We start from the raw sequence: 21,104 nt of genomic DNA on the forward strand, positions 1-21,104 counted from the left end.
TCTGCTTGGCAAATAAAAGGCGTGAGGGTACACCTGTCCTGCAGCATGAGAGATCTGTTTCATTCACATAAAATGATGACCTTTCTGTGGAGTAGTCTTTCTTAGGCTGAGAGAAATATTTGTTATTATCTTGCTTAAGAATCTTAAAATACTCCTTCACATATTATCTGCTTTCCCTTCTGCTGATTCCTGTACTCATCAATCATATTTTGAGTTCTATATCCCAAGCAGCAAGCTAAGTATTTAAGGATCTGTCCAACCTGATTCTTTACGGGTCATCTCCTACACTTCCTTTTCCCATGCCCTCAGAGACTTCTTTATTTTCCTTTTTTCTATGTTTTTTAAATTTCAGTGAAGGTTTCCCTGTCTTCCTGACACCCTTTTATTTTTTATGTCCATAGATGTCTCATTCTCTTTTCCATTCTTCTGCTTACAAAATTCCATTGAGTGAGAGTATGTCTTCGCTATGGTATCTTCCACACTGACTGTGATAGTGTATCTAGTCATTTTGGTCACTGTTCATTAAGCCTCAATTTTGACATATATCTCATGATTGAATATGTACAACAAGCTGATATTCAAGAAACATAATAGAAGAAAGAAAAATATACATCAACATGCTAGTTGGTAAGACAGCACTCCCTACTATGGCAAAGCCAGGCAAAGTCCAGCATGCCCACCAGTGTAATGTCTGGATATCCTGGCCAGATCAGAATACCAAGTACTCACAGAGGCTGGCTAAGGGATAAAATCTGTGGCCCCAAGGTTGTTAACAGTGAAGATATCCTGGAAAGAGAGTCTGTTTCTGGCTGTTGAAGGCTAGCAAGTATTTACAGCCACTCTTCCTTGATAGCATACTGTTGACCCTTGAACAATGAGGGTGTTATAGATGCCAATCATCTGGGCAGCTGAAGATTCTTATATAATCTATTACCTGCCCTCCATGTAAGAGGTTTCTTGTAAAGTGGCTCATCATATCCACTGGCATTCATGGATTCAACCAACCACCAATCAGTAAGTATTACTGTAGTATTTATTATTGAAAAATCCACTCATAAGTGAATCTGCACAGTTCAAACCCTGTTATTTAAGTGTTAACTGTATTGTGTCCTTAAATCTGTATAGAATTTGGAGAAGCTTGAATTTTAACCCTGCTTCTGTAACAAAGTTTATATGTGAGTGGGAACAAATCTCTCCCTTTCCCAGCCCTCTTCATTTGGAAAGAGTGATGACTCTGCAGTCATTCTCTCTTTTCTATCTGCTCATGTTGCTGCATTGGAAAAATTGCTACAATACTTTTTGCCTTCAGTTTTTGTCTCTAAGTTGGAAATGGCATCACTTGATCTACCAGCTTCACAAGATTTTGCGGTAGAGCTTAAAATAGTATTTATGTGATTAAAAATTTGGACATCCCAAATAATCTCCTCTTCCTTCCTTCGTTTGTTTCTTTAACAAACACTTTTAGTATACTACAAAGATAATAGACTGTACTTAACATTTGAACCCCTAATCACTGGGAAGACCTGCTGGGAGCCAGTGTGAGGAATCCCGCCCGTGACAAGGTCATGAGGAAGGAAGCTGACATACGCAAGGCGTGCTCAGACTTCAGGGACCCTCTGGAAATTCCTAAGCATGTACCCCAACAAAAATCTGCCGGCTTTTGTGCTCTGCTTGTCTACTCTTCTGACATTTTCTGGAAAAAGTCAATTCAGGGCTTTAGTCTTCTGCATTTGAAAGAGTGTTTCAATCCAAAAAACCCTCTGATGGCTTTCTAGCCTGCCTGCAGGACATCCTAGGAATGTAAGGGCTTCCGAGGAGTCAAAATCTTTAGAATAGGACTGATTAAAGGTTTCATTTGTTGAGTCAATACTTGCTGCCAAATTTTCACATCCTTTATTTGTAGATATAGTTGGTATACAGAAAAACAAGTAGTAGACCTTGTATTAGCAACATTAGATCTTTGAGTTAAGTACCTTCTTTGTTATATCCCACTGCACCTTTGTTCTATAGAGATGTAACTTTAATGCTTTAAGGAGATGTAGATTAAAGAAAAACACTTCAGGGGAAACAAAATTAACATTCATTAAGGAAGAGAGCCAAAAGGTGTTAACAAGCCTCTTGGCCAGAAGATAATGTAAATCACCTGAGACCTTTTATATACAAAATGATGTATAGAAAGACTCTGAGCTGCGAACGCTACATAATTTTGTGTTACCCATTGATCTCCATGTTTTATCAAAAGTATAAAAGGCCTTCTGAACAATAAAGGAGGGGGCCAGTTTCTCGGACCAGTTTCTCGGACCAGTTTATCGAACTAGTCTCTCGGCCTGGTTTCTTCAGACTCTGGCTCCCCCCGTGTCTTTTTCTCTCTTTCTTCTTCTCTCCCTTTCCCTTTCTCTGCTCTTTACTTTAACTTCAGGCTGAATCTCCACCTGGGGCGCGGAGGCTCGCCAGGTCTACTTACTTGCCCTGGCTGTTAAGACCCGCACGAAAGGGAGCTTAAGGCGAGGCACCCTTAGATAGTCAAGTGGGCGCCGGTGGCCCAACGTAGATGGTGCAAATTCCTTGTCTGGAATTTTATTGGTCTTCCACGTAAACCAAGCTATTCAGCCCTCTTCCTCCACTTAATCTTCCTACTACGCTACAGTTTCTTAATCTAATCTTATATTAATAAATAAACAAAGTCTTTCCACGCCAACGCCGTCCACCCTTCAAATTCCCTGGATCCACCGGGGCTGGACCCCGGCAGAGACCAAGTCCAGAGAGGTGAATATATATAGTCCAGATTGCAAAGCATGTTAATTACAAAACTAAAATTAGATTTTATGTGTTCTGATTCAGTGTTGCAAGCTTTTACTTCACCCAAATGACCATTAATATGAACAATATCTGAATTCCTATGTCTTTTGATAAAGGCATTATGTCAATAATTCAAAATGCTGCAATTATTTTGTTACTTATCTGAATTCCAAAGTGGTAAAGAGAATTAGGAAGCCCACCCTATTTCTGTAGAGGCTTCCACCGAAGACACCAACTGCTCTTGGGCTCCGTACACAGGACTGAGATGCCAGGGGAGAGAAGCTTGGATGGTGGAGGGCAGAGGGCTGGAATCACTACCACCTTCCTGCCTCCTTTCTTCCCAGTTTATTCATGGCCCCCTAAGGAAGATATCAAGTGGTTACTGTAAGACAGCCACTACTCTGTGTCCATCTGGGTCTGAAACAATGGGATAAGGATATTGGACTGGAGCTTTACTCTAGCCCATAGTGTGAGCATCCTTCCCAGATTGTCCCAGGATCTGGTTCTTTGAGGTTCCTTTCTCTCATAAGACCTCAATAATTATGCTCTGTGTCTTTCCACCGAACACAGACATTGAGTTTGAATTCTATGAGCGTGTGTAGCCATGTAGTATGTGAGTGTGAGGCTGTTTGGATCGAATGCCAGGTTGTGCAGGAGGTGTGTATGTGAATACAAAATGTTGCTTAAGAGTGTAAAAGCTATTTCTGTGCAGGTGTAAGTGGGAGCAGTAAGGAAGCAAAGGGCTCTGAATGTGCAGTCTGGGCTGAGATGTATGATCTTTTATCTGAGGCCAAGTGTCTGGGCTCAGTGTATGTCCTCAGCTCATCTCTGTGTTCCCACCTCCTCTGGTCCAGGGATATGTAAATAAGGTTATTTATTGATTATTCCCATGATGCTCAGGTGTGAAATCAAAGAGGACTCCTCTAGGGATTTGGTGCACATTTTGAGAGACAGAAAGAAAGGGAAGGTAGATAAAGTAACTGAGGGAAGAAAGGGAAATTTTCCTTCATGACTTTTCAAAGAAAGTGGAAATTGAGCATCTAGTGTATGATGGATTATATTTTATCCTCCCTTCTAATTTCTTGCTTCCCCCTCCCCCATCCTCTCATTCTCTTCTCTTTGCTTTATTCCTGTGCCTCTCCTTGAACTCCCTCTCTTGTGGGTACACCAGAATTCTGTGCTTATGAGGCGTGGTGAGATAATCATGAGAAAGGGACAGCAGGTAATGGTAGTGGACCTGTGCACACATCATTGTGCAATCAGATTTCACTTACAAACACAAGTTCAAAGGTAAAATTATCATGAATTTCATGATGAGGACAGCAGAGTGGTAAGGAAAGCCAGAGGCCATTCTGAGCATGGATGTTATGTAATTGCCCAGGTCATATGCCCATGAAGCCAGTGCTGATAGGGAGTGACATCAGTGCTGCAGGTAGATCACCTAAGATCCCTTGACATCAACCATCTATCATGTCCTGCACTAGCATCGCTTCCATCAACCCCTTCCAAGACTAGTTATTCTCTCCTCTATAACTTCAGAATACTGTACTCACTTTCCTTCTAATAAACCTCTCTTGAATAACTTTAAACTGTGGTCTTCACTGGAGTCTCTAAAAGAATATTCAAAACACTATATGCCCCCTTCAGAACTTTGACAACTAAAAATATCATTCAAAGTTTAAAAGGTAGAAATAGACATAATTTTCAGTATATTGTGAATATTAACATTTAAAACTCCCATATGACCATTTAAAGTGGACCCTATGGACTCTTTATGCCCTAAAAATTGTTAACTCACCATTATTTATTTCAAAGTAAATAAACAAGCTTTTCTCAACTGTCAGGAATTTAATATATTGCTTTGTTTCCTTGACTCTGCTCCATTTTCCCACATATATTTTCACTTGAATCTTTCACGATAATTACTCTTTTATTCATGTAATAATAATTTTTATGTGTGTTGGAATTTCTGTTTCCTTTAACAACATTAGGCTCAAATGTTTAGCCAAGTTACTCAGTCATGTCTGACTCTTTGCAACCCCATGGATTATACAGTCCATGGAATTCTCCAGACCAGAATACTGGAGTGGGTAGCCTTTCCTTTCTCCAGGGAATCTTCCTAACCAAGGGATTGAACCCAGGTTTCCTTCATTGGAGGTGGATTCTTTACCATCTGAGCTACCAGGGAGGCCCAAAAATGTTTAAAATGTTATTAACTAAAAAAAAGATATCATTGATTTTTAACCTATATGTTTCACGTGTACAACATTATATTTCAACTTCTGTTTATACTACAGCTTGCTCAACATCAAAATTTAGTTTCCATCTGTCAGCCTACCTCTTTCAGTCACTTTCCTCTTTGGTAATCACTATTCTTTTCTCTCTCTATATGCATTTGTTTTAGTTTGTATTGGTTTGCTTCTCTGGTTGTTTATTTATTTATGAATTTCACATGTGAGTGAAATCATATGGTATTTATCTTTCTCCTTTTGGCTTATTTCACTTAGCATGATACCCTCAAGGTCCATCCATGTTGTCACAAATGGAAAGATATCATGTTTTTTTTTATGACTTAGTAGTATTCCAGTCTACATACACACTGCATCTTCCTTATCCATTCATCCATTTATTGGAACTTAGTTTCCATCTCAGCTGTTGTAAATAATACTGCAGTGCACTGAGTGGTCTATGTGTCTTTTGGTCACTCAGACAGGAAAGAATTTGCTTGTAATGCGAGAGACCCAGGTTTGATCCCTGGGTCAGGAAGATTCCCTGGAGAAGGGAATGACAAACCACTCCAGTATTCTTGCTTGAAGAATTCTGTGGACAGAGGAGCCTGGTGGGGTATAGTCTATGGGATCACAAAGAGTCAGATACAACTGAGTGACTAGCATACACATATCTTTTTAAATTAGTGTTTTTGTATTCTTTGATAAATATCCAAATTTGAAAAGCTGGATCATACGGTCTTCCTATTCTTAAGTCTGTGAAGAATTTCCACAGTTTTCCATAGTGACTGCACCAATATACATCCCTAGAAACAATGCCCCAGGGTTCCCCTTTGCCTGTATCCTCATCGTGTTTATCTTGTCTGTTTTAGTTTTTAGCTTATTCATCCTGAAGCTTTCTCTAAAGGTTAAAAAAATTTTTAAGGATAAATATTATCATCATTTTATTTGATCTCTTTTGATTTTCTGTGAGCCTTGGGAAAACAGACTCAGCGTCTTTTTAAAAAAATTATTTAGCTACAATTGATATACAATATTGTGTTAGTTTTATGTGTACAGTGAAGTGAATCTGTTATACATATGCATACACAATACATATATCCACTCTTTTTAAGATTCTTTTCCCATAAAGAGCATTGCAGAGTATTAAACAGAGTTCCTGGTGGTACCTAGCAGGTCCTTATTAGTTATCTATTTTATATGTAATAGTGTCATGTCATTTTTACATTAATCATCCTAACAAGTGTGAGTGATATCTCATTGTATTTCTAACTTTTATTTCCCTAGTAATTAAATGACACTGAACTCTTTTTATATGCCTGTTGGCCATCTGAGTCTTCTTTGGAAAAATGCCCATTCAGAACCTCTGTCCATTTTTAATATGTTTGTTTTTCTGCTGTTGAGTTGTATGAGTTATTTACATATTTTCAATATTAACCCCTTATTGGATATATGATATGCAGATATCTTATCATTTTGTAGGCTATCTTTTTGTTTCGTTTGCTGTGCAGAAGCTTATTACAGAAGCTTTTAATCATTTATTTATTTATTGAGCATTTTCAGGCACTGTTCTACATGTTGTACATACATTCAGTAATTTACTTAATCCTCACCATAATTCAAGAGTTAGATGTAATTAATCATTGTCCCAATTTTAAAGTTCACAAAAATAGACATAGAAATGTTTAGTAACATGCTCAAAGTAGAAAACCAACAATAAAGGAGAAAGCATTCAAACTCAGGCCCTCTGATTTCAGATGTTGTGCTCTTAACCACTGTCCAAAGTTTTGGAGTTCAGATTCAAGTTCCCTCCAGATGTTTCAACTTTGGTTTTCTTTTTCATCACTTAACATTCCAATAGAAAAACCCACCGTGAGACGCAGTGTCCACTCCAGAACAGAACTGACTAGCATTTTGGAAAGCTACACTCCCTTCTGAGATGATGCAGAAACTACCTTATTACCTTGTTCTGAGCAATTCAGAATTGCTCAAGGAGCATATTCAGTGTAATCCTTAACATGTCCCATTTATCTGATCATTCTTCATAAAGTGCTTCCTCCCATATCACCATTTCTCTCACATCATAGGCTTTATCTATGTAAATGTAGCTGGGTAATTATCCTTCCCATTTACCTTTCATTCTTATTTCCAACTGCTGCAAGAACTCATACTGAGACCTTCCACAAGTGAGGCAGTCTTGGAAGTCGACTCCGAATCTCCTTGGTCCTAGCTCCATAGATGATTGGGTTGAGCACAGGAGGCACCAGCACATAGAGATTAGCCAGAAAGATGTGCACGTGCTTGGGGACTCGGTGTTGGCCAAAACGGTGGGTGAGGAAGGAGAAGAAGGCAGGGATGTAGAAGACCAGGATGACCCCTAGGTGGGAGCCACAGGTACTCAGAGCCTTGTGCCTGGCATCTTGAGATGGAAGACGAAAGACAGCATGGAGAATAAAGCCATAGGAAATGGCAATGAGGATGGAATCCAGACCCACAGCCAGAAGGGCCACGGTTAGCCCATAGACTATGTTGACAGTGATGCTGGCACAGGCCAGTCAAGCAATGCCCATGTGCTCGCAGTATGTGTGTGCCATGACGTGGTGCTGACAGTAGGGCAGTCGCCTCAACAGGAAGATGAAGGGAGAGACAGTAGCTATACTCCTGAATATACCCACAAGGCCGATTCTGCCTATGACAGTGTGGTTGAGGATGGTTGTGTATCTCAGTGGGTTGCAGATAGCCACATATCGATCAAAGGCCATGGCAAGAAGAACCGAGGACTCTAAAGCATAAATTGAATGGACAGAAAACATCTGGGCCAGGCACCCAGCAAAGGAAATCTCACCTGCTTGGAACCACAAAATAGCCAACGTTTTTGGCACAGTGGTGGAGCTGAGAGCCAGGTCAGTGAGTGAGAGGAGGCAAAGGAAGAGGTACATGGGCGCATGAAGGGCACTGTCTGTCACTATGACCAGGATGAGGGTGGCATTCCCAGCCAGTGCTACCAGATACATGGCACAAAAGGGGATGGCAATCCAGACGTGAGCCCACTCCAGCCCTGGGATCCCCGTCAGGAAGAGAGTGGCTGGGAGATGGTCATCGCTAATGTTGGATGCTGGCATTCTGCATGGCAAATAAAGGGCTCTGTCCAAGGGGTGAGGGTACACCTGTCCTGCAGCATGAGAGATCTGTTTCATTCACATAAAATGATGATTTTTCTGTGAAGTTATCTTGTTTAAGCTAAGAAAAATATTTATTGTTATAACTTGCTTAAGAATCTTAAAAGTTTCTATAATATAAATCAAATTTTCATCTGCTAATTCCTATACTCATCAATCATGCTTTGAGTTCTATATCCCAAGAACGATGATAAGAATTTAAGCATTTGCTCTGTCTAACCCCTCTAGACTTATCTCTTAACCACATTCTGCACATCATTCAGTTGTTTTTTTGTCCCAATACAGCTAGGAATATTTATTGGCCCTCTCTCTCTTTTTTAAAGTTTATAGTATCAGTATTTCCTTTGCCCAAGGAGACTTTTTCCTTTTCTTTGTCTCTAATTTTTAAACTCTGGGCAAGTGTCTTTGCCTTTCAAAAGCTTTTCCTCTCTAACTTAGTCCTTAGTTGTCTATTTCTGTTCATCCATCACTTTCCAAAATCCTATTGAGCTGAGACTGCATCTTTACACAATTGCAACCTCCAGACAACATGACTGTGTTTGTACTTAGAAAGTTTGATTAATATTCACCAAAAGACTTAATCCTAGTAACTTCTTAGCAACATAATATTCACTAATTGCCTTAATGATACAATATTTTGCTTACTTACTCTGTGTTTGCAAGGTAACTGCTCAAATACACACCAAATTACTTATTTTTATGTCTCACTTGAAGTGCCTATAAAGAGACTAGGCAGCCTGAATATATGCAAATACTCCGTAACTGAATATCTACATTATTTTGACTACCTATGGGAGTTCAGTGGAAGAAAGCAAGAGGTGTAGTCGACATGCTATCTAGGGAGACAGCACTTCAAACTACGCAAAGTCAGCCTGAAGTCTTATAGTCCCACCAGTTCATGGTTGCATGTAACAGCCAGATCAGAATGCCAAGTGCTGATAGAAGCAGATTGAGGGAGGGAGTAGAGTGTCCTAGCATTCACCAACGGTAGATGTCCTGGATGAGTGAATACATGACTACTATAGAGTGGTAGTATTATACACATCTTCCCTTAGTAACACTGTACACCTAAAAGCATCCTTTGTAAAAGGCCTGGAATCCAGAGCTTTAGTTCTGAGTTTGTCACAAGAGTGTTACTTAACCTTGAGAAAATCCCTTCCCTTCTCTGGGAAGTCTCAATTTATAAAAGCAACAATTCTGGAATCCTTGTCTTAGCTTTTATGCCTATTCACTAGTTAGCATTAAAAAATACCACAACCTTTTTGAGGTTCAATTTTTGTATTTATATATTAGAAATGGAAACACTTGGCTTATTTTTTTATGGGTGATAAAGAGTAAAGCATATAGTCTTTTAAAAATTTTATTTATTTTTAATTGAAGGATAATGCATATAGTCTTATTAAGTTTGTACACCAAAAACAATGTGTTCCCCCTTTTGTTACAAGCTCTTGGTCCCATAGCCACATATAGGAGTGTTACAAAATATAGTAACTGTATCTCTATCTTAGCAAAATGAAATCCAAGTTCAGAGAAATGAACTGATGTAATTCAGATCATAACATATCTTACTTTAGAACTGAAATTAAGTCTTAGGTCTCCTGATTCAAGGTATGGTGTTTTTCCCTCACTTAACTGTCCATTTATATGGCTGATACTTTACTTCCTATCTTTTTCTTTCAAGGCACTCCAGTGTCATTATCTGCATTGCTATGATACAATTATTCATTATCTGGACTCCAAAGAGTCACATGAATGTGAAAAGCCCTCTTATCTGCTTTGAGATTTTCACAGATGGCCCCAGCCACTAAAGGAAAGAAGCTTGGGTGCCACACAAGGGAGCTAGAGTCTCTTCTCTTCCTCTCTTTACCCAGTCTAGTCTTGCCCACAGAGGAAGATTTCAAATGGTTATTTTAAGGCAGCTGCTACTCTGTGACCATCTATAGATAGGAGGACCAGAGAGATTAGGTATAATCAAGATTGCTTTCCAGGGAAAGTCATAGAAAAAAGACATTGTGCCAGAGCACCACTCTGGGTGGAATGGGGGAATTGTCTCCAACTTTTCCCATTCAGCCTTGTTTCTGGGTCACTACGATAGCTATGTGTTTGAGGTCTCCTTCTAAGATATAAACTTCAATCATTGAACTTGGAGTTCTTTCTCAGAACACAGTATTTTCAATTCAAAAACATACCTGTGTGATTGGCATGCATTCACAAGTGAAGCGCACTGAGGTTGAACTCTGTAATGCGTATCATATATGAGTGTGAGGTTCTGTGGGAGGCTGTGTGGAGGTTTGTGCAGGTACTATGTTCCTGAATGCAATTTTTTTTTTTTAGATGTGAAAGTTGTGATTTCATGCATGTGTGCAAGTGTGATTTAGATGATGATAGGATCTGAGCATGGCATCTGAAGTCTGATCTCTTCTCAGTTTTAAGTCTTGTCCTCAGTGAGTGTCTTCATCTTAGCTTGGGGGTTCCAGCCTCCTCATGTCAACAGGCTTGGTAAGTGCAGTTATTTATTACCTCTCTTTGACTCTCAGGTATGAAAACCCAAGGGGGTTACTCTAGGGATTTGGAAGAAGTAGGGATAATTGGATACCCATATGCAAAAGACTGAAATTGGGCTCCTCTCTCAAACTTAACTCAAAATGAATCAAACATCTAAATATAAGACAAATCTACAACAATTTAAAAAAAACCTTAAGTGTAAGTCATTGTGTGCCTGTGTTAGATGGTGGTTTTATGACACACCAAAATCACAAGGGACCAAAGGGGAAAAAATAGATAAATTGGACTTTATAAAAAATATACTTTTAGTATTTCTAGATCAGTGTCAAGAAAATGAAAAAGACAAACCACAGAATGGGAGAGAAGTTTTATAGATCATATACCTGATAAGTACCATGGCTGATTCATGTTGATGGATGGCAAAAACCACTACAGTGTAAGAGGGTTACCTTTTCTCCACACCCTCTCCAGCATTTATTGCTTGTAGACTTTTGGATAGCAGCCATTCTGACTGGTGTGAAATGATACCTCATTGTGGTCTTGATTTGCATTTCTCTGATAATGAGTGATGTTGAGCATCTTTTCATGTGTTTGTTAGCCATCTGTATGTCTTCTTCGGAGAAATGTCTGTTTAGTTATTTGGCCCACTTTTTTATTGAGTCGTTTATTTTTCTAGAATTGAGTTGCAAGAGTTGTTGTTTATTTTGAGATTAATCCTTTGTCAGTTGCTTCGTTTGCTATTATTTTCTCCCATTCTGAAGGCTGTCTTTTCACCTTGCTTATAGTTTCCTTTGTTGTGCAGAAGCTTTTAATTTTAATTAGGTGCCATTTGTTTATTTTTGCTTTTATTTCCAATATCCTGGGAGGTGGGTCATAGAGGATCCTGCTCTGGTTTATGTTGGAGAGTGTTTTGCCTATGACCTTCTCTAGGAGTTTTATAGTTTCTGGTCTTACATTTAGATCTTTAATCCATTTTGAGTTTATTTTTGTGTATGGTGTTAGAAAGTGTTGTAGTTTCCTTCTTTTACAAGTGGTTGACCAGTTTTCCTGGAGCCACTTGTTAAAGAGATTGTCTTTTCTCTATTGTATATTCTTGCCTCCTTTGTCAAAGATAAGGTGTCCATAGGTGCATGGATTTATCTCTGGGTTTTCTATTTTGTTCCATTGATCTATATTTCTGTCTTTGTGCCAGTACCATACTGTCTTGATGACTGTGGCTTTGTAGTAGAGCCTGAAGTCAGGCAGGTTGATTCATCCAGTTCCATTCTTTTTCCAGATTGCTTTGGCTATTCGAGGTTTTTGTATTTCCATACAAATTGTGAAATTATTTGTTCTAGTTCTCTGAAAAATACTGTTGGTAGCTTGATAGGGATTGCATTGAATCTGTAGATTGCTTTGGGTAGTATACTCATGTTCACTATACTGATTCTTCTGATCCATGAACACGGTATATTTCTCCATCTATTTGTGTCCTCTTTGATTTCTCTCACCAGTGTTTTATAGTTTTCTATATATAGGTCTTTGTTTCTTTAGGTAGATATATTCCAAAATATTTTATTCTTTTCGTTGCAATGGTGAATGGAATTGTTTTCTTAATTTCTCTTTCTGTTTTCTCATTGTTAGTGTATAGGAATGTAAGGGATTTCTGTGTGTTGATTTTATATCCTGCAACTTTACTATATTCATTGATTAGCTCTAGTAATTTTCTGGTGGAGTCTTAGGGTTTTCTATGTAGAGGACCATATCATCTGCAAACAGTGGGAGTTTTATTTATTTATTTATTTTTCAGTCTGGAAATAGAACTGCCATATGACCCAGCAATCCCACTGCTGGGCATACACACCGAGGAACCCAGAATTGAAAGAGACACATGTACCCCAATGTTCATCGCAACACTGATTCTAATAGCCAGGACATGGAAGCAACCTAGACATCCATCAGCAGATGAATGGATAAGAAAGCTGTGGTACATATACACAATGGAATGTTACTCAACAATTAAAAAGAGTACATTTGAATTAGTTCTAATGAGGTGGATGAAACTGGAGCCTATTATACAGAGTGAAACAAGCCAGAAAGAAAGACACCACTACAGTAACCTAACACATATATATGGAATTTGAAAGATGGTAACAATAACCCTGTATGCAAGACAATGAAAGAGACACAGATGTATAGAACAGTCTTTTGGACTCTGTGGGAGAGGTTGAAGGTGGGATGATATGGGAAAATGGCATTGAAATATGTAAATTATCATATGTGAAATGAATTGCCAGTCCAGGTTTGATGCATGATACAGGGTGCTCGGGGCTGGTACCTGGGATGACCCAGAGGGATGGGATGGAGAGGGAGGTGGGAGGGGGTTCAGGATGGGGAACACATGAACACGCATGGAAGATTCATGTCAATGTATGGCAAAATGAATATAGTATTGTAAAATAAAATAAAAAAAGAATAAATAAAACTAGAAAAAGACACTACAATATTGTAACTAGCCTCCAGTTAAATTAAATTGATTAATAAAAATAATTTAATATCCAAAATATATGAAGAGCTCTTATAACTCAACAACAAAAAGACAAATTAATTAAAAATATCCAAATGATTTGGACATACATTTCTACAAAGCAAGACAGACAAATAGTGAATAAGCACAAAAGAGATGTTCAGCTTCATTAGTCATTAAGTTCAGTTCAGTTCAGTCACTCAGTCGTGTCCAACTCCTCGCGACCCCAGGAATCGCAGCACGTCAGGCCTCCCTGTCCATCATCAACTCCCGGAGTTCACTCAAACTCACATCCATCGAGTCGTTAATGCCATCCAGCCATCTCATCCTCTGTCGTCCCCTTCTCTTCCTGCCCCCAATCCCTCCCAGCTTCAGAGTCTTTTCCAGTGAGTCAACTCTTCACATGAGGTGGCCAAGGTACTGGAGTTTCAGCTTTAGCATCATTCCTTCCAAAGAACACCCAGGACTGATCTCCTTTAGGATGGACTGGTTGGATCTCCTTGCAGTCCAAGGGACTCTCAAGAGTCTTCTCCAACACCACAGTTCAAAAACATAAATTCTTTGGCACTCAGCTTTCTTCACAGACCAACTCTCACATCCATACATGACCACTGGAAAACCGTTAGTCATTAGGAAATGCAAATCAAAACTACTATGAGATATCACTCCACACATTAAAAGGGTTATAAACAAAAATAAAATAAAAACAAAATCAGAAAATAACAAATGCTAGAAACATATGGAGAAAATGGATTCTTCATACTTTGCAGGTGGGAATGTAAATTTTGGAGAAGCCACTTTGGACAACAGTTAGGCTTTTTTCAAACAAACAGTTATACATAGTGACTCAGCACTTTTATTGCTAGGTATTAATAAATACTCTAAAGAGCTAAAAACCTATTTTCACATAAAAATTTGTTTACAAATATTTAAAGAAGAATTATTTCTAATAAATAAATAATTTGCATTTAAATAAAAATTTCAGAATAGACAGGTCTACAAAAACTGAAAGTAAATTAGTTATTGCCAGGGTCTGGATAAATGAGAGTAAAGAGTGACTGCTAATGGTAATGGGATTTCATTTTAGAGTGATTAAAAATTTTCTGCAAACTTTGCAAATATGCTACAAAAAGCAGTGAATTTACAACTTTTATGGTATATAAATTATATGTTAATAACAAAATTTTTAAAAAATCATAGAATTTGTAATCATTAAAACTTGAAATTTCAACTGCCTAGGATCTATTTACGTATGTGACACTATGGACAAGGCAAGCCCTGGATCTGAGTGTAGGGTACTGAGAAAGGGGCCAGGTTTGTATCCCAGATCTTAGCTGGTAGCCTTGTGGGAAAGCCAGAAATGTATGGTCATGAGAATGAGAAAGATTGAATTAGCTTCTTTTATTCTTTTCCTTTTAGTTTCCTCTATTTTTGAGGGATGTTGCAGAGAGAGGCACAAGCAGAAAGACAGTCAATTAAGTAGGAAAAAAAGATAAAAAGGAAAAAAGGTAGAGATGGTAATGATTAACAGGTAGGTGAAACATGTTCCAGGGTCTTTACTGGATAAAAATTCTTATTAGGTTTTCTGTAAATGTTAAGTGATAAAGTGATTAAGTGAGTGATCTATGTTTGAATGCAGTTCTGCTTTTGCTCAGTCACTTCAGTCATGTCTGACTTTTGTGACACCATGTACTGTAGTTCCCAGGCTCCTCAGTCTGTGAGATTCTCCAGGCAAGAATACTGGAGTGGGTTGACATTTTCTTCTCCAGCAGTTCTGCTACTCAATGGTATTATAACTTTGAACCTAATTTGACCTCCTGGGCAATTAATTTCTCTCACCAGTAAAATGGGAAGATAACATTTCTCTCCAAATTTGATTGTTAAGATTGAAAATGACAATACTTAAGAACTTCTTGATGGAGTCCAAGGAAAATTATAAACACAGAGTATTATTGATGATTATTGTGTTTCTATCACTTGCAGTTCTAACCAAATCTACATTTTGGCTTCTGAAAATTCCTTAAGAAGCGAAGGGGACTTGGCATGGAGAAAAGAAACCCCAGAGCTGAAGGTCAGGAGGAATTTGTTGTATTCTTGGCAGTCATACTCTTGATCTTTCAGAGCCCTTGGAACCCACCCTGGAGAAGATCTAAGGGGTCATGAGGACCTGGTGTGGGGGCAGCTAAGCCTTGCTCAGCTGGGAGGAGAGAAGGTGTTACTGAAAGTAAACTTAAGTCCACTTTCCTACAGGCAGTAAAGCCAATCCACTGACACCTACTAACACTGGCAGGTGGTAAAGGAAGGTTTAGCATTTATTGTTGGAGGAAGGTGCCAGGCAGGAGTCTGGGGCAGCTAGTGCTCAAAATCCAAAACTCCCCAATGGGTTTCAGCAAAGCATTTTTTAAAGGCAAAGGGAGGAGGGGGATTTCAGGGTCTGTGATCAGCTTGTGCACAATTCTCTGATTGGTTGATGGTAAGGTATAAGAAGCACAAGTTGGAATCAAGATTGCCAGGAGAAATATCAGTAACCTCAGATGTGCAGATGACACCACCCTTATGGCAGAAAGTGAAGAGGAACTAAAAGCCTCTTGATGAAAGTGAAAGTGGAGAGTGAAAAGTTGGCTTAAAGCTCAACATTCAGAAAATGAAGATCATGGCATCTGGTCCCATCACTTCATGGGAAATAGATGGGGAAACAGTGGAAACAGTGTCAGAATTTATTTTTGGGGGGCTCCAAAATCACTGCAGATGTTGACTGCAGCCATGAAATTAAAAGACGCTTACTCCTTGGAAGAAAAGTTATGACCAACCTAGATAGCATATTCAAAAGCAGAGACATTACTTTGCCAACAAAGGTCCGTCTAGTCAAGGCTATGGTTTTCCTGTGGTCATGTATGGGTGTGAGAGTTGGACTGTGAAGAAATCTGAGTACCAAAGAATTGATGCTTTTTTTTTTTTTTTTGGCTCAAAATTGTTTATTTCCAGCTGGTGCTCCCTGTCAGCGGCACTGGTGTAGCTTGGCTGTGTTCATTCCAGAAGTTAGTGTTAGTCGCTCAGTCGTACCCGACTCTTTGCGACCCCATGGACTGCAACCCTCTGTCCATGAGATTTTCCAGGCAAGGATACTGGAGTGGGTTGCCACTTCCTTCTCCAAGAATTGATGCTTTTGAACTGTGGTGTTGGAGAAGACTCTTAAGAGTCCCTTGGACTGCAAGGAGATCCAACCAGTCCATTCTGAAGATCAGCCCTGGGATTTCTTTTGGAAGGAATGATGCTAAAGCTGAAGCTCCAGTACTTTGGCCACCTCATGTGAAGAGCTGACTCATTGGAAAAGACTCTGATGCTGGGAGGGATTGGGGGCAGGAGGAGAAGGGGACAACAGAGGATGAGATGGCTGGATGGCATCACTGACTCGATGGACGTGAGTCTGAGTCAACTCTGGGAGTTGGTGATGGATAGGGAGGCCTGGCGTGCTGCAATTCATGGGGTCACAAAGAGTCAGACACAACTGAGTGACTGAACTGAACTGAAGGTGTAAGACAGTGTCACAGGGTTAACATTATCAATCTTTGGGCTCCAGCCAGACTGGGGGCCACATGCTCATGGTTATCCAGTAGTTAACTTCCATTTGGTGGGGGGTTCAGTATCTGTTTAACCACTGAGGAAATGTGCATCAGATACAATTCTCTATGTATCTCAGGGAGGAACTAAAGATTCTGTAACTGCCATAGGACTGATTGAATTGTTACCAGTTTTCCTGGCCCAACTGCTACTTTTGTCAGTGCATGCTCATATCAATTATCATTATTAATTCTTGAGCTGAATTTTTTGTGACTCAGGGGAGTCCTGGGACACTACAACTTTTGTATAAAAAAGAGGCAGGCAAAGGACATGGGGAGGAGTCTGCCTAGGAAGGCCCCACAGGGTCCTGCTCAGTTACAGTTGTGTTGTCTTGGCCTTTGCAGACAGGTCTGAAACAACCTTGGGAATAGATTGCAAGAGGTGTCTACTGGGATCCCACTGTGAGGAGCCTATTCCCAAATTGGCTTAGCTGGGAGACATTATGGCTTTACTATAGCTCTTCCATGGCTCAGAGCCTGAGAGGCAACTCCTGTAAAATGTGGTGTGTGTAACATCTTCTATAGCCTTGCCCTCACTTGGAGAAAACATAGCCCAATCCTCTCGGAGCACCAGAGTCCAGTTGGAGCATTCTCCTATCACTGTTCTTCTGTCTTCATTTTTATTTTCTCTTTCTTCTCCCTCTCCAGGTTTAATTTTCCAACCACTGTCTCCCTAAAATCCCTTCTCTGGTCTTACACTTCCTTTCTCTCACCCAACCTGTCCCTTTCCAGTGTTACTTCTCCTATATTTATCCTCTTTTCTCTGCCTCCTCCTCACTCTCTGTCTTTCCTCTTGCCCTTCAATCCTTCTCCCTCTATCACCTCTCTCTCCATCTCCTGCCTCCACTTTCTATTTGGCATGAACATTGAGAAAAGAATATTAAGGAACAGAGAAGAGCACTTGCTGAACTTAAGCAACATCTCTACTTAGGACAGGAAAGAGGTACTAAACCTGGCCCTACTCTGGAGCAGGAGGTTTTTAGTTAAGGCAATTCGAGACTTTCTTAGAGTAGAACATGTGGCATGATAAAGTGGAACTCAAGAGTGGGCTGCTCAAGAAGTGGGTGACCCATGCCTGTACTTAAGACTGTCTCCTCTAAAATCCTCAGTGACAGTTTCTCTATGTGTATTAAAAAGAGGTCATCACACTGTACAGGTTTCCCAGGGCTTATCTGGCTCATTCATCCTCCCTACTTCTTCAAACCCAATGCTGCTATTCAGCATCCCCATTCTTCAGCAGTAATTCCCTGAAAACTTTGTTCCGGACACTTGTTGCACTGGTAGAGAATTTCTCTCTGATTTCTAATCTGATTGTTCATTGATGTGATACTGAGCTTCTGAAAGAGAAAAAGCAAAATTTCCCCCAGGGTTCACTTAAAATAATAAAGTAATCAGTGGTGTGTAATTACACTTAACTGTTAGAAATTATCCATGAGAGGCAAAGGGGAACTAGCAAGTTCCAAAACAGATAGGCAGAGTCACTTATCACAGTGTATTAAAGGATTTTGGACATGTCAGAGCAATATTATAAAATATTCCCAAATAGAGTTTCTTTCCCAGATAGTTGAAACTTCCCTGTGTGAGAGACCAAAGGAAAAGATGCAAGATGCATTGATTACCCTTTTAGCACCCCTCTCACAACCTCATTTGGTCCGGTGTCAAGGAAACGTTTCTCATCATCTACTCTTGTTGAACTTTGAAAGTCTGTGAGATGAAAAATTATGATCTATTGTGGAAATCAAAGAATGCTGTTTTTAACCACTCATAGGAAAAATAAGTTAATGGATAGGATGTTTTTCATGTTATAATTTTTTCTCTCCTAATTTTTCTTAAATTTTTACAATTTATTTTTGCTTGTCTCTACCATAATTTATTATGTGCTAATATGTGATTTAAAAATGCATATTTAAGCTTACTGTAAATATATTCCATGACTTTTGTCAAAGAAAGCATGCTATATAATTTATTTTCCATCTAAAAATGTTTTTAAGTGATAATAACAGCAGTACTTCTATAATTCTTACTATGGATGGGACATGTTCCAAGTTCAAGTTTTTTTTGCTCTCTCCTTTTATCTTATACAGCATGTATGTATATGCATAGGGCAACTCTATTTTATCTTTATCTAAAAAATAAAGAAACTGAAGAAGAGAGTTTAAGAAATCTACCTAATGTCATACTGCTATTAAGTGAAAGCATTAGAAATCAAACGTTCTGATTCTATATGCTCTACTAGTAAGACTATGATGCCTTTTGAGACATGCTGACTCCCCAGGCTTCCTTCATGTATCCTTCCAGTGTGAAATGTGGGACTCTGGATCACAAAGTCACCTCAGGATGGGAATTGAATTGCTAAGTTACAGCTCTAGTCATGTAACTGCTTCCCAAGAAAACCTGGAGTAATTCCTTTTCCTTCCTTGCACCCTTGGTTCTTCATCTGTCAGGTTGGATATAAGTGTTTACATCTCTTGCTGCTGCTGCTGCTGCTAAGTAGCTTCAGACATGTTCGACTCTGTGAGATTCCATAGACGGCAGCCCACCAGGCTCCCCCATCCCTGGGATTGTCCAGGCAAGAACACTGGAGTAAGTTGCCATTTCTTTCTCCAATCCACATTTGAAGGGAAGCTGTGATAATGGTCATAAGGAAGTCAACTAGAAGACTATCAGTAAGACTTAAAGAGCTGGTCAACCACCCTGAGTACTTATTGACTCTTTTCTGAAAGATGTCAAGAAAGACCTCTTTTTCTCAGCTACTAGAGTTTCATGACCTTCTGTCATCCTCCCAGTGTATTTTAAGAATAAAATCTATGACTAATCATGATTTATGAACCTAAGTGTTTCTTTTCCTCCCTGGGAACAGTATAGTCTTAAACATATGATGTAATTTCTCCAAAAAGTCATACTGGCTAATGACAGTTGTCCCCAGCCTCTCATGGGCCACTTCAAGATCAATGTCTCTGATGCTCCCATCTTTATCTTGACGGGCTTCCCAGGAATGGAGGCCATGGAGCCCTGGCTATCTTTTCCTCTCCTTCTGCTCTATGCCATCGCCATTGTGGGAAACATCCTGATCCTCCTCATTGTTAAGGAGGAGCCAAATCTGCACCAGCCCATGTACTACTTCTTGTCCCTACTGTCTGTCAACGACTTGGGGGTGTCCTTTTCCACACTGCCGACTGTGCTGGCTACCCTCTGCCTCCGGGCCCGGGTGATTGCCTTTAATGTCTGCTTAGCCCAGATGTTTTTCATCCACCTCTTCTCTTGGACAGAGTCTGGCATCCTTCTGGCCATGAGCTTCGATCGCTACATGGCCATCTGCAACCCACTGCACTATGCCACTGTGCTCACCAATGCCCGCATTGTGGCCATGGGCCTGTGTACTGTCCTACGAAGCTTTGCCCTCATCCTGGTCTTCCCACTGCTGCTGGACAGACTACCTTTCTGCCACCCCCGGAACATCCTTTCCCATGCCTACTGCCTTCATGTGGATATGATTAAGCTGGCATGCACTGATGTCTCCCTCAATAGCCACTATGGACTGTCCATTGTGCTTTTCACCTTTGCCTGGACTCTACCCTCATTCTTCTCTCCTATGTACTTATCTTTTGGTCAGTGCTAGCCATTGCCTCCCCAGGGGAGCGCCTCAAGACACTTAACACATGTGTGTCCCATGTCCTAGCTGTGCTCATCTTCTACGTGCCTATGGTGAGTGTGTCTATGGTACATCTCTTTGGTGCTGGCCTGCCCCATGCAGTTCACACCCTCATGTCTCTTATCTACCTCTTTGTGCCTCCCATGCTCAATCCCATCATCTACTCCATTAAGACAAAGGAGATACAGCGCAGGCTTTTAAAGATGCTCTTCAGCGTCAGGTCCTGACTGTTTGGTTTACCTAGAAGCCCTGAAGGATTTGATGTTGGGGGCAGAATCATTTGGACACCCAAAGAGGAGAGGGTCACTCTGGAGGATGCTAGTGCTGCCCTTTACATGTTATGATCAAACTTGTAGTATATTGGGTCAGTTCTTGCCTGGACCATCTTGGGTTTTATCCAGCAATCAATTATATTAATGTTCTCTAGAGACATAAAAATGGTCTCTTTTTAAGAATAAACTAGAGAATGACAAACACCGCTACAAGGTAGGAGATTTTTTCCAGGGAATTCATTTCAGGACACTTGGTGATATGGCTGGGACTTCTGGTTATGGGCCTGCACAATTCTGAAAAAGACAGAGGCACAGCTGGAATAATTATGGGCTGTTTATCATA

The 21,104-nt window shown here is 39.9% G+C and overlaps 1 protein-coding gene and 1 pseudogene across 1 annotated transcript; one reads left to right on the top strand and one right to left on the bottom strand.

Moving 5' to 3' along the window:
- Positions 1 to 7,192: 7,192 nt before the first annotated feature.
- On the bottom strand, positions 7,193 to 8,161 carry LOC101121200 (olfactory receptor 52D1). The gene is given in 1 exon segment (XM_004016645.4): positions 7,193 to 8,161. A coding segment is annotated over 1 exon segment (957 nt). The 5' UTR covers positions 8,150 to 8,161.
- Positions 8,162 to 19,769: 11,608 nt separating this feature from the next.
- LOC101121453 (olfactory receptor 51I2-like) lies at positions 19,770 to 20,716 on the top strand (annotated as a pseudogene).
- The last annotated feature ends 388 nt before the right edge of the window (positions 20,717 to 21,104 follow it).

This window comes from Ovis aries, chromosome 15 (assembly GCF_016772045.2).
Source record: "Ovis aries strain OAR_USU_Benz2616 breed Rambouillet chromosome 15, ARS-UI_Ramb_v3.0, whole genome shotgun sequence".
Lineage (NCBI taxonomy): Eukaryota > Metazoa > Chordata > Mammalia > Artiodactyla > Bovidae > Ovis > Ovis aries.